This window comes from Alexandromys fortis, unplaced genomic scaffold, assembly GCF_014885135.2.
Source record: "Alexandromys fortis isolate MF-2015 unplaced genomic scaffold, M_Fortis_MF-2015_v1.1 scaffold_515, whole genome shotgun sequence".
Lineage (NCBI taxonomy): Eukaryota > Metazoa > Chordata > Mammalia > Rodentia > Cricetidae > Alexandromys > Alexandromys fortis.
This window is the reverse complement of record NW_026068381.1, coordinates 39,108-52,741: the sequence shown is the minus strand read 5'-3', so window position 1 is coordinate 52,741 and position 13,634 is coordinate 39,108. Positions and strand designations below refer to the sequence as shown.

At 42.9% G+C, this 13,634-nt stretch overlaps 1 protein-coding gene across 1 annotated transcript; it reads right to left on the bottom strand.

Moving 5' to 3' along the window:
- Positions 1-2,124: 2,124 nt before the first annotated feature.
- LOC126495516 (killer cell lectin-like receptor subfamily B member 1A) lies at positions 2,125-13,351 on the bottom strand. Its single transcript, XM_050133107.1, is given in 7 exon segments — positions 2,125-2,725; positions 2,727-2,844; positions 6,785-6,900; positions 7,241-7,395; positions 7,876-7,950; positions 9,056-9,154; positions 12,204-13,351. Coding segments are annotated over 7 exon segments (675 nt in total). The 5' UTR covers positions 12,289-13,351; the 3' UTR covers positions 2,125-2,698.
- Positions 13,352-13,634: the final 283 nt, after the last annotated feature.

Here is a 13,634-nt window from a genome sequence, read left to right as displayed (position 1 = left end):
CTGGCTCCAGTGGCAGCATGACCCTTGGACACCAGCATAGCCCCAGATGGTAGCCCAGACCCCTGACATTTGCATGGCCTTCAATTGTATTGGGAGTCACAGATATCAACACAGAACCTAGCTGCTGCAGTGTCATTTGCTGGGAATTTAAGATGAAGGCAAAGCACAGATGCACAGTATGCTCTGATTTCATTTTCCCAGGCATGTGAGAAAGAACCTCAAGTGGTGTTGGGGTAGTGCACAGCAATGCAGTCAACTCGGGGTTCAGCTCTATCAGTGGATTAGCCCCAAACGTTGACAAATCATTCCACACTCTGCCTTATTATTTGAAAAATAATTCTTTTGGGAAAGTCACTGGTGCTACCCAGTTTAGGTACAGGCAATGTCCATCATCAATAAATGAAATATGTGGTCAGTAGCCAGGCCAGAATGGAGTGTTTCTTACCCCAAGCAAGGCTACAGTGCAGATTAGAATACACAGTAATGAGAACTTCTAGCCACAGGAGTGAGTATTCTAGGCTCTGATTATTGTTTTGAGCTTCCTTTTAGGGGGTTCATAAGGAGTAGAGTGATATTTTATTTTTATTTTAATAAATATAGCTTTCCAGAATATCAAAGAGTAAAACAGCTGCCATGTCAGCCTTACAGACCAGGCAGTGGTGACACACCTTTAATCCCAATAGCTACACTAGTTTGCCATAGAAACTGGGTGGTAGTGGTGCATACCTTTTATCCCAGCACTAGAGAGGAATATTGGTACAGGGGAATTATCTGTATTCTGTCAATCATGTTTTAAATAAACGTTGATTGGCAGGCAGGAAGTATAGGTGCGAATAGCAGACAGGAAGTAGAAATGATGCAATGAGAACAGGAGATTTCTGGGAAGGAGGAAGTTGATTCCTCCCACTCCCGCCCAGACCACTGAAGCAGCAAGATGTGATCTGCCCCACTGAAAAAGGTCCTGAGCCACATGGCTAACATAGATCAGAATAATGGGTTAATATAAGCTACAAGAGCTAATAAGTAGCCTGACCTAATGGGCCAATCAGCTTTATGACCCATAGAGATCTCTGTGTGATTTTCTTTGGAGCTAAACAGTTATGGGAACCGGACAGGACAGAAATCCCCAACGAGCAGGCCCAGCTTATGTTACAGAATATAAGATGGCAGGAGACAGCTCTCACACACAGTCTCATTTGGAGAATTCCTAGAGGCAGGATCACCATTTTGGACTGAGATAGAGGTAAGAGCTAGTGACTGGCTGTTTCATTTTTCTGACCTTCAGGTTGAATCCCATTATCTGTCTTTGGGTTTTTATTAGCTGTGCTACAGAGGAGTTTTGCTACTAAGAGCTTAATCTGGGTGGTTCTCTATTTTGGTTGACAAGCTTGGGTTACTTAAACCCTCCCTATAGCAACCTGTTGTTAATAATATGCTGTTTAGCTGTGCTAGGCACATGACAGTAATTAGGAGATTCTCTCTACTGCTTCACTTCTGGACACAGTTTGCCTTATTGAGTGTGCAGCCCAAGGCAGTCTAGACCAGACTGACCCATTTACCATAGCTCCCAGATACATTAATAGTATGTTTGATTAGAAACTGTCAATGTTTGATTGTCTTTATAAGATGAATATCTTCTTCCATTGGTCAAAGTGGGCTTGCTGTGCTGTTCTGTGGGTGCGGTAGTCTTGGGTGCCGGCAGATTGCTAGGTGTGTTGTTTAGAGAGCGGTGTGTGTGGAAATAGCATGTAAAAGAGAGGAACTGAGGGTGTCGAGTGCATTACCAGAAGAGAGGTATGTGCATGACTCAAATGAAGTAGGTTCCAGGGTGATTAATTGTTTGCTATGCTTACTGGCCTCACAGGCAAATATGTTCACTCTAATTCCAACAGCAGGGTTTGCTTTGTTGGTTTTGACTAACTCACTGTCTCCCCCAGGGTACTAGTGACATTTCTGCTGTTATGAAAATCACCATGATCAAGGTGACCTATAGAAGTAAGAGTTTATTTTGGCTGTTGGTCCCTGAGGATTAGAGTCCACAATGGCAGGAAGAAGTCAGGAAGCAGGTGGCTAGAGCAGAAAGCTGAGAGCTCACATCTTCAAATGAAAGCATGAAGCAGAGAAAACTACAAATTAGGCTTTTAATCTCAAAGACCACCTCCAGGGACACTTCCTCCAGGAAGGCTACTCTTCTAAGCCTTCCCAGACAGTGCCACCAACTGGGACCAAGTGATAAAATGCCAACGGCTATGGAGGGCATTTATCATTTAATCTATCTCACCCAGGCTGGCCTTGAAGTCCTGACCCTCCTGGCTCAGCCTTCCCAGCACTCTTAACACAGGCATGCTCCATCAGTCCTTGTATTAAGAGCATTTTAATAATGATTTTTCAAGTGGTCTTCTGTGCTGTTTACAGATGACCTCAGACTTACAGAAAGTGAGGGTCACAGAGTTCAGAACAGAATCCAGTGCCCCTCAGGATGCCTGGGCTTCTTTCCACAAAACACTTCTCTGAGATAACACACCAGCTTCTCTATACCCTTCACAGAACAAAGAAACAGAATACGGGCATCTGTAGGAGTCACCGTGGTTTTAGAGTCCATGCTTTGTGTCACCAACTGTGCACTGTTTGGGCTGACAGCCTAGACAGAGTGAGTGTGGAGATCTGTATAATAAAGTAATCCAAGTGAGATTGACTATCAGGAGTCATTACACCTGGTTTCAGAGATGTTTTGGTTCCTTCTGGCAGATCCAATAGTAGTCTGAAGCACAGTCCTCAGAAACCACTTTGTCCTTTGAGATGGAGGCACAGCTGTTGATTTTAGCTTCACCAGTAATTTGTAATCTAAGGAGGAAAAGAACAGCCACTATTAGTGTTTATAATTTTCTCATAAATGTCTTGTCATTGCTTTCCTGTGGAATTTAAAGGAAACAGTAGAATGCACAGTTGTTCAGTGTAGTAAATACAAACATAATGTTATAAACATTGATAGCAGGGCTGATTCTGAAACCTGCTGTTTCTTCGCTTGCAAAGAAACCTTCCAGCAACAATGTTCATAATGATGCATGAAACACACATGGTTTGAAGGGATGGAGACCTTCTCATTCCACTATTAACATGTCATGTGATCTCCTTATTCTACTACTAACACATTGCCTTAGGGTTTTTGCTGTAAAGAGACACCAGGACCACAACAATTATTACAAGGAAAACATTTACTTGGCATGGCTTGCTTACAGTTTCAGAGGTTCAGTCCATTACCATCATGGATAGTGGGAGATATGGTGATGGCTACATCTTGACATGCAGTCTACAGGAAGTCAACTGAGACACTGGGTGGTATTCTGAGCATAGGAAACCTTAAAGCCTACCCCCCACAGTGACATACATCCTTCAATAAGGCCATCCCTCTCCAACAAAGCCACACCGTCTAATAATGCCATTCCTTATGTGATTATGGGTGCCAATTACATTCAAATTACCACATCAATCCTGTGAAGAGCTCTTTTTTTTAGTTTCAGTTTTATTTAATATACAAGTTTTGCAAGGGAGAGAGCCGCTTGTTCATCCCAGCCACTAGCTAGCTTAGCCCTGAAATAACCACACAGAAACTGTGTTCATTAAATCACTGCTTGGCCTATTAGCTCTAACATATTATTGGCTAACTCTTACACCTTGATTTAGCCCATTTCTATGAATCTACTTATCGCCACGTGGCAGTGGCTTACCAGGAAAGATTCGGCATGTCTGTCTCTGGCGGCTCCATGGTGTCTCTCTCTGACTCTGCTTTCTTCCTCCCAGCATTTCATTTCATTTTGCCCACCTACTTAAGCTGTGCCCTATCAAGGCCCAAAGCAGTTTTTTATTAATCAATGAAAGCAACACAAAGACAGAAAAACCTCCTGTACCTTACAAGGTTAGGGGCTGGAGGGATGGCCCAGAGGTTAAGAGTCCTGGCTGCTCTTGCAAAGGACCTGAGTTTAGTTACCAGCAATCATATGGCGGTTCAAAGTATTTGTAAATCTAGTACCAAGGAATCTGATACACTCTTCTGGATTCCATGGACACCAGGCATTCATGTGGTACATGTACACACATGCAGGCAAACACTCATATACATAAACCAAAAATGAATAACTCTCCAAAAATAAATTAATAGCAGAAACACACACATACATACACATATAAAAGTATGTACATACATGTATGTGATTTAACTAGCTAACGTTTGGAGAAGTATTATGGTATACCTGAATGGGTGACAACAGTTACACCCAGTAGGTGCTCAATGAATGCATCCAGTATACAGAGTGAGCTCACAGGGTCTAGATCACAGAACTGGATGCAGGGAAGGAAAGATGCTCAGCTCATGAGACTCATAGTCATGATTCCCTTCATTCTACTCTCTTAGGATGGCAACTACTGATTAACACATGGTTTTCAAATGTGCATGGCTCTCATGGCCCCGTGAATCCAAGCGTTAACACACAGTATGAGGGTTTACTGTAAGGGAGAGGTGAGTTCTAAGAACACTAAGGGGTCTTAAAAGAAGGTGGCATCTGACAGTAGCTGGGCTCCTCACGGGTGTCCTTCCTTTGTTTAGTTCTTAGTGGAGACCTTGAGCTTGAGATGTGAATCTGATGCCATCCTAGTGGTCAGCCTGCAATCCAGTCACGATTTCCCTTGGATTCTTCCATCCTCAGGATCTGTCTTCAGTTCTCAGCATCATTTCCCTGTGGCTGATCTGTGTAGTCAAGGACTTCCTTTCACAATCCCTTTAAGGCCTCCCAGGCCTTCTCCTGCTGGACTCCTGGAGAGTTCTCTGACATTCCTTATTAATCCCCAAATAACCCTGTGGGGGGAACTGTTACTCTCTCCCTTTCCCTTACCTGGAGCCAAGGTCAGAGAGTTAAAGCAAGGCGGGGCTTGCTTGACTGACACTTCTACTCAGCACAGCAGCCTCCAGGCTTCTCAGTCCCTTTAGTATAATCAGAGACATTTTGTCCTCAGAGTAAAGGACAGAGCGGCCAAGATTAATCTGTACACTTCACATTTCTCTACTCTGTGCCAACTTTTTATGTTCAACAATTTCTATACTTAATAAAGGCTCATTACATTTTGAGTAAATCTAAATCAGCATTTTACATTTCAATCTTTTCTGTTCTGAATAAGAAGTTCATTTTCTTGTTAGATTTGATTAAGTTTATTCAACAAGATTAATAAAATGATTCTCAATATCACTCCTGAAAACCTCATAAAAAGCACTATAGAGAAATTTGACTGAATCTTACATCCTTTTGCATGAATATTTTGTTCTTGTTATACAAAAAATAATGAATTCTGTTAAAATATAATTTAATTCTGAAATGTCAGGTCTCTCATTGCACAGTTACCATGACAATCTCATCTAATAAGAAAGTGGCAAGATACTGAGAGCAAAATGTTTCTTTGTGAGCTACCACACACACAGTTATACTTTTGATACCCGGTAGTGAAGGATAATTGTGATAGTTGTGATAGGTGACTGGATCATGGGAGCACTAACTCCATCAAGGAATTAGCCCATTGCTGAGTTCCCACCAAAAAAATGAGGCCTCCCAGAAAGATGTAGGTCGTGGTGGGAAGCAGCCTTTGAGGGCAAATCTCTGCTTCTCATCCCACCCTGGTGCTTGCCATCTCCTCTCCATCCTGCCCATCTCAAGATGAGCAACTTTGCTGTGCACTTACAACATGTCTGCACTGCCACAGGGCCAGCAGCAATGCAGCAAGATGAAGAGGACTTGAGGCCCCTGAACTGTGAACCAAAATGATTTTCCTTTCTTGTTTTTCTGTGATATGTTGTTACAACAACAGAAGCTGAGTAATGCTGTTTTCCTCACAGCTCCTCAAATAATTGTAGCTTTCACCACTCCAGCTAAGCCACACTGCAGCCTGTGACAAGGAGGTCATTTCTCTCAGCTGACAAAGCTCCCTGCTGACACTGCCTTCCTTTCCCCACTCACTCTTCCTCTGCTGGCTGTGACCTGAGCTACTGGCCTCACTGCACACTAAGGCTCATTTCTCCACAGCATGGAAAGGACCACTCAAGAAATTCTTTGAAAAATAAAAAAAAAAGTGTAAGAGTGAAAAAAGCAAAGTTTCTTGTGCCTTCAGGCTCCAAGTAGGCATGTAAAAATACGTTCTCTTTCTTAAGGAGTTGGTTTAGTCTCCAGTCTTAGAAGTCCATTGTATACACACACACACACACATACATACGTACACGCCCACACATACATACCTGTGACCTTTTTAATAAATGGAAAATTTCAGCCACCTTTGTACTGTGGGACAATGGTCTGTATCTTATCACTTGTATTATTTTTAAATAAATGCTGATTGGTCAGTAGTAGTAGGCAGGAAGTAGAGGTGGGCAATGAGAACAAGACAATTCTGAGAAGCAGAAAGGTTAGTCTGCAGTTGTCAGCCAGACACAGAGCGAGCTAAATGTGACTGCCTCGCCAGGTATCAAGCCATGTGACAAACATAGACAAGAATGATGGGCTAATATAAGATGTAAGAAAGAGTTAATAAGAAGCCTGAAATACTAGGCTAAAAATCAGTTTATAATTAATGTAGACCTTTGTATGATTTTTTGGGGACTTAACAAAGGGACTGGGCAGGATAGAAGCCTCTGTTAACACCTTTGGAATCATGTTTTCAGACTGTTATGAACTGGTATCGTTATTAGAGCCCTACAGTAAGATGACCTGAAATGAACATTCGAGTGAACTCCTCCAATACTCACACATCAGAACTTAAAGTGGAACCGTTTATCCATCTCCAGTGCTTGTCTGGCAACGAGTAATTTAGTCCAATCCAAAATGAATTGCCTCTTTCCTTTATCAAGTTCTTTATGAGTCTCTACAATCAAAGCAGAGGAGAGGACTTAACCTAAGCCTGTATTCTGTGACTCGTATTCCAAAGCCTCCCGACACCTAGGTCAAGTGTCAACTGTGTCCATCCTGAGTCCTTAGCACAGTTCATTCTTCTTCCCTTGAGGAATCTGTGCCCAGCATTTACAATCCTAGGACACTCACCTTACATATGCAGTTATTGGCTCACATTTCCCTTTAGTCTCTCAGACTATGAGTTTCCATAATGTATAGCCTCTACTTCCCTTGCACGGAAGATCCATTAAATCTAGAGACATTGATATAGCTTCAAGAACATGCTTATATCTCTATTTTACAGCACAACTTACCAGTTCTTCTTGGTCTCGAATGAGCAGCAACGTGGCTCCTTTTCTAGCGCAGTCAGATTGACCTTCCTTCCAAATATTAGAATCTTGAGAAAAACATATGCATTTCTCACGGTATAGAAGCCAGTCTTTGGGGCACTGTAGCTTAGCTGGATTCCCTGAAGCGAGAAGACATGGTAAATTTCTATCCGGTTCCTGCTGTGTATAGCAAGTTACACACAGTAGTTGCTTTACTAATACAATTATTAACATATGCAGAGAGAAAATTGCTGTTATGACATATCAAAGAAATAGAAATAACAAGGAATTCATCTTTTTTCTATCAATTAACTTTAAAATTAACTCTTTGACATTTTTTTTTTTTTTACAGTTAGTGATCAAGTATGCTAGCATGATGAGACAGCAGGCCAAGCAGTTAAGATCTCAGGCTTCAAGGTCATACAGTTTCAGAGAAGTTTCCAGCGTTATCAACTACCAGTTATTAGACCCTTAACAAGTTTTTATACAGCAATTTCCTCTAACGTAAGACCATGGTGCTGTCTTCATGGGTGCATGTTTGAAGCCCTGGCTGATGTTAGTCCTGGCAAATAGCAAATGTCAACTGTTATTCTTGGGAAAAATCAAGCTGCAAAAATTACCTGTTAGTTCAGTTATGCTCTCTTGAATATACTCTCTGCATTTTTCTATGGATGGCTTTTGTATTAAGACTCGCACTAGTAAATAAGAAAACACACGGAGAGGATTAAATACTGAAGTGCATGGTGGAACCAGTGTTCTCCTTCCCACTTCAGGAGGTGGAGTTGTTTCAATAAACCTGTACATATGGCCTGAGGATAAAATATCAGCCACTGAAGAGCCAGTTCAGAGACAGAATGTGTAAACAAAGAAGAAAAACACAGAACATGTGGATTTCAGACCACTTTTGGGCCACATATCATCTAATGGCCTTACAGAAACTCTTAACTTCCCACACTCACATCTGAATTTCCATCTTCAGAATGAGTATTATCACACTGTCTTCAAGGATGGCAGCTCACTGCCACTGGAGTTCAGAAGCCAATTAATAAACTAAACACTTGAGCCTTTTAGTTTCCTATGTTGTTGTTTATGTCACAATTATGCCTTTCTGGGTGCATGTGAGTTGTCGGGGTTTGGAGTCAGCTAAGAACACACATAGACACCAAATACTAAACACAAAAGAGATTCATTAATCAAGAGGGGGAGGGGCTGCCTCTTTATCTGGCATAGACAGCAGCAGGTGTTTGGTTTTTTTTTTTTTTTTTTTTTTTTTTTTTTTTTTTTTTTTTTTTTTTTTTTTTTTTTTTTTGTAGGACTGGCTTTTTAAGGAGAAAAGGGGAAGTCTGTGTTGGGATGAGTGGATAAGTCCTCATTGGACAGTTAAGCCACTATAGCCAAAATATGAATTTTGATTTTTCGCCCTTGGTGTTTTAATCATTAGACCTTGGTGTTCTGTCTCAGGAATGTTCCATGGACAAATAAGTGAGTGAACTTGGAGGCTAGTTTAGGAATATAATCTAACAGTTTAGCAAGGGAGGGGGAAGAAGAATGGGCAAAACTGGCAGGTGCCATGTTTGCCATGCATGGGTCTGTTAGATAGCCCTTCATGTGTAATAGCCCCTAATGGCTTTGAGAGAAATTCAGAAGCACAGAAATGGGAATCTTCTGCACTGTACATGGGACACTGTCCTGTAACTATTCATGTGGTTGACCGTCCTCCAGCTCAAGGGGACAAAGCACATGAAGATGACCTGATATCTAGAGGAGCAATTCTGAAACAAAAGCTCTCACCTCACTTACCTAAAACACTCAGTCCAATCACAGTCAGGAGAAGAAGGATGAGCCCAGCACAACTGAGTTTCAGAGCCAACCTGTGGGAATGTGGGCACTGGCAGGCATCTGTGAAGTTAAACACCTGGTTGTTGAAGGAACAGCAGGCTGACGTTCCTGTCACCTGGCTCCCGGCCACCTAGCTAGCTTATGCCCCAAAATAACAACACACAAATTGTATTCACTTAAACACTGCTTGGCCCATTATATCTAGTTTCTTCTTGGCTAATTCTCATGTCTTGCATAACCCATATTTAGTAATCTGTGTAGCACCACGAGGTGGTGTCTTACCAGGAAAAATTCTAGTGTACATCTATCTTGGGCTGGAGCTTCATGGCGTCTGCCCTGGAGAGGAAAGGCTTGGCATCTGCCTCACTTCCTCTTCCTCCCAGCATTCTTTTCTGTTTACTCCACCCACCTATGTTCTAACCTATCAGGCCAAGCAGTTTCTTTATTAACCAAAGACCTTCCTCTATCACCTAGTTACTGCTTAAGTCAGTTGAGTACATCTGGGATGAAAGTTAAAGGTGGTTTGGATTAACATGGACAATTAGATTCAAGTAAAGGGTGTGCTGCAGATATGAGTGTTTCTCTGTCATCGTAAAGCAGATTCCAGGAGCTGAATTCTGCATTGTGTTCAGCTGTTTGCTCTGATAAAGCAGGACTGAAAAGGAATGCTCATGCACGTCTTGGTGGACGTGAAGACGTGTTGAAAACTGCTGAGTGCTGTACATCAAATGGCACATTCTGCTGCGGGACTGAAGTCAACGTGTCACTAAGGAGGACCTTCTTTACTAAGAGACATTTTTGATGCTCAATTTTGTGGTAATTGTGCCTTTTGGTGCTAATGGTATGTGATTCTGTTCCTGAACATGAGGTCTGCTTCAATGAGGTCTACAGTGTTGTTCTCCAACTTGAATTACAGTTATGTTATCTCATGAGTCCACACCATATTTTCAGTATTTCAGTTGAGGTAATTCCTCCTATTGACTGAGTTCTAAAGCCCCCTAATGAATAGATGAACTGAAAATGTGACTAATATCACACACTATGTACATGGTACACACACACACACACACACACACACACACACACACATGCACACAAACCAAACACATGCTACACATTGTGGATATAGCTTTTACGGTGCTCTTTCCTTAAATATAGTACATTGATAATTGCTTTTGCTGTGCTCTGTTCTGTTTCTGAGAGAGAGTTGTCCATTGGTCCTGGCTGACCTCTAACTCTCTGTGTGGCTGAAGATGACCTTGAGCTCCTCATTCTGAGTGACGGGGATCTGTTGGGTGGGCCTGCGGCAAGATGCTGCAGTCTACCATAGCCTGGCAGCTTTCTCTAAGCTCGGAAAATGGGAGCACTCTCCCCCCACAGTGAGATTTCCTGCTCTCTATCAGCTCTTATCTGGAGAATGTCTCTGGGCCAGGAGTACTGTCCTTATCTGAAAGCTGTCTGCAAGCCTGGAGGCCTGACTTATCTTCATCGTGACCTTTGGCTTCGTTTCCTGTAAGACACTTTTTCCTTACTGCACTTATGGTAACTGAGACTTGTATTAGGAGCTGTGCTATAGGACCCTGCTGCCACATATGAAGCCTTATAATAGGAGTGTACAAATTAGGGTTTGTCCCCAGACTCCCCAATCCTATGTATTTCCTATACTCTGGAATAAAGCTGAACTGATTCGTCAAAGTCATCAACTGGAGGTCTGTCCCTGTCTTACTGACAGCCATCCAAACCCTGTTCTCCACTTCTGCTCTTTCCACCCCATGGACCAGTGTAGCCAGCCACCCAAGGAAGAAGCAGAACAACAGGATTCTAGGTGTGCACCAGCCAGAAGTGGTCAGCATGTAGAGAATAAGAGAGTACGAAGTCCTCCACTCTAAATGGGACATTTGCATCCTGTCCAATCCCATCCCCAACCAAGGCTCAGGCATTATCACAAAAGGGGGCAGAATGACCATAGATTCAGAAGTGCTGGATAACTACAAGGAAACACCGTCCTCTGGACATAACAGGGCAGTTACAGAGATTAATCTAATGGCCTTCACAAGACCTTCAAAAGCTCAAGTCTGAAAAAGATTGCGGGGGAGTTGGGCGTGAGGTTCCATCCTAGCCTGGGAACATATTGACAGCTGATGGCTGCTAGGAGTAGGGGAGTCAGTTTTCTTCCAGGATACAGTCTCTAAGAAGCAACCTATGCTCCAGGACATGGCCTTCACCTATGTGCACACTGGCAGGGCTGACTGGACTCAGTGGGAAATCAAACCCCAACCCTTAAGCTCTTTAAGTCCCTTCCACTTTTACAGGTATAGACAGGAAAACAAAGACATTCTTGTGCCTACCACAAATAACTGGCTCTGTCAAATCTTCCCTCTAGTTATTTAAATCCCCCACTTTTCCCAGACCCTTTGTACAGATCATAATGAAGCTCATTTGGTGACTCAAAGATTTTTTTTCTCATTAAAAAATCTGCTAATTTAATAGTTCCTGACAAGCATCCTTAAAAAGTTGTGATTAACATTCTTGGCACAAAATAGAAAGATTAAATTTAACGCATTGTGGTATTCTATAAGGAAGCTCAGTTACATCACAGAATCTCATACTATACCGTGGCCATTGTAGGCCTATTTTCTGCCTCATTGTCTGTCTCTTTTTTCCAACCCCTAAGTCATAGCATCCTTCATATTTGTCTCACATCAGTCTTCCACATTAGTTCCCATTTCTTTCACTCAGATTTTAAATCTTCTGGAAGACAGGGTGCTGATTCCACCAGTGCTCAGTGCCAAGATGCTGTGGAACTGAGTCTTTGTGTTTGTTCTGTAGAAGTTTGGACCAGGCAAGATGCTTCACAGAGTCTCTGCTAGAAGCATCCCTTTCCTTGTAGATGTAAAGCATCCCTTCTTCAGGGTCTTGTGACTGAAGCTGAAAAGAAGGGCTGACTAGAAGTGGAGGGCATGAGCTTCTTATCTCTAAAGCTGTGAGCATCTACTCTTTTCAGCATGGACAGACAGCTGCTCACCTTCAAAGCAACAACAAAACTACAAGAGGAAACCATAACTCTGGAAGATATTTAAATGCCAGAAGGAGAAATAAAGCTACTGACCTGGGGGACGAGATGGAGGCGATGCACACGGAGTCCCTGGAGTCGTGGGTGTCTTTAAACTGAAGTAGACCCTTGGTGTACCCATTGCAAATGGGAGATGTGACACTGAACCTGTCAACAGGGACAAACTCCAAGGTCTAATATTTGAACCGAGTACAAAAGGAAGTCCCCTGCGAATACTCTGCTGTGTGTCCACATCCACCCACACTTGTCTCTGAGGGTTTCTGTAGTCATCTTTTATTTCCACTTTAATAAATAAAGCTTAACTGAAGATCAGAGTGCAAAACTAAGTCACTGGAGGCCAGGGCATAGTGGCAGAGACCTTTAATTCCAGAACTCTGGAGACAGAGGCAGACTGACATCTGTGAGTTCATAACTACCCTGGGCTACATAAATTGATCCCACAACAGGTCCAGGTGGTGGTGGTTTACACAGGTGGTGGTTTGGAAGTTAGACACCTTTAATTCCAGCACTAGGGAGGTGGAGACAGGAGTGTCATGACTGGGCAGAGAGAGGAATATGAAGGGGAAGAGACAGGAACTCACTTGAGCATGCTGGAGTCCTCAGTCTGAGAATTTGTGGAGACAGGATCTCGCCCTTTCAGTCTGAAGATTGGTAGAGGTTAAAGGTCTCTCTAGTGGTTGCTTCTTTGTTTTTCTTATCTTCAGCTTGAACCCTGATATCTGTCTCTGGGTGTTATTTCTTGCGCAACAGGTTTCTCCATAGTTTTGACCCGGGTGACTGTCCTGCTCACACAGCGTACACACTGTTGTCTTTCTTTTTATTTTTGTTTCTTTCATACGATACGTTCCAACTGCAGCCTTTCCTCCCCTCCTCCCAGTTTCTTCCACCTCCTTCCTCCCCCAGATCCACTGCTGTTCATTTCTCTCCAGAAAGGAGCAGACGTTCCAGGGATATCAACGAACACGGGATATCAAGATGCAGTAAGGCTAGGCACAGGCCCCCATATCAAGGCTTGACAAGGCACCCCAGTAGAAGAAAAAGGATGCTACAAGCAGGCAAAAAAGTCACAGACAGTTACAACTACCAATGTTAGGAGTCCCTAATTTGAACCACCACAGCATGTATGCAGAGCGCCTAGCACAAACCCATGCAGGCTCCATGGTTGCTGCTTCAGTCTCCGTGAACCTTCGTGAGCCCTGCTTAGTGGATTCTGTGGGCCGTGCTCTCCTGGTCCTTTCGGCTCCTCTGGCTCCTACAATCCTCCCTCCCCATCTCTGGGTTTCCAGAATTCCAACTAACATTTGACAGTAAGTCTCTGCACCTGTTCCCATCACACACAATTGCCTTAAGAAAGGAAGGTGTGTTTTCTGTTTCTTATCAAAACTCAAGAGAGACTTCTTGTTCTAGTTCCTGTAACCATTTGTTTTGAGTTATTCTCTAAGGGGAAGCTCAAGGTGAGTGAAATGT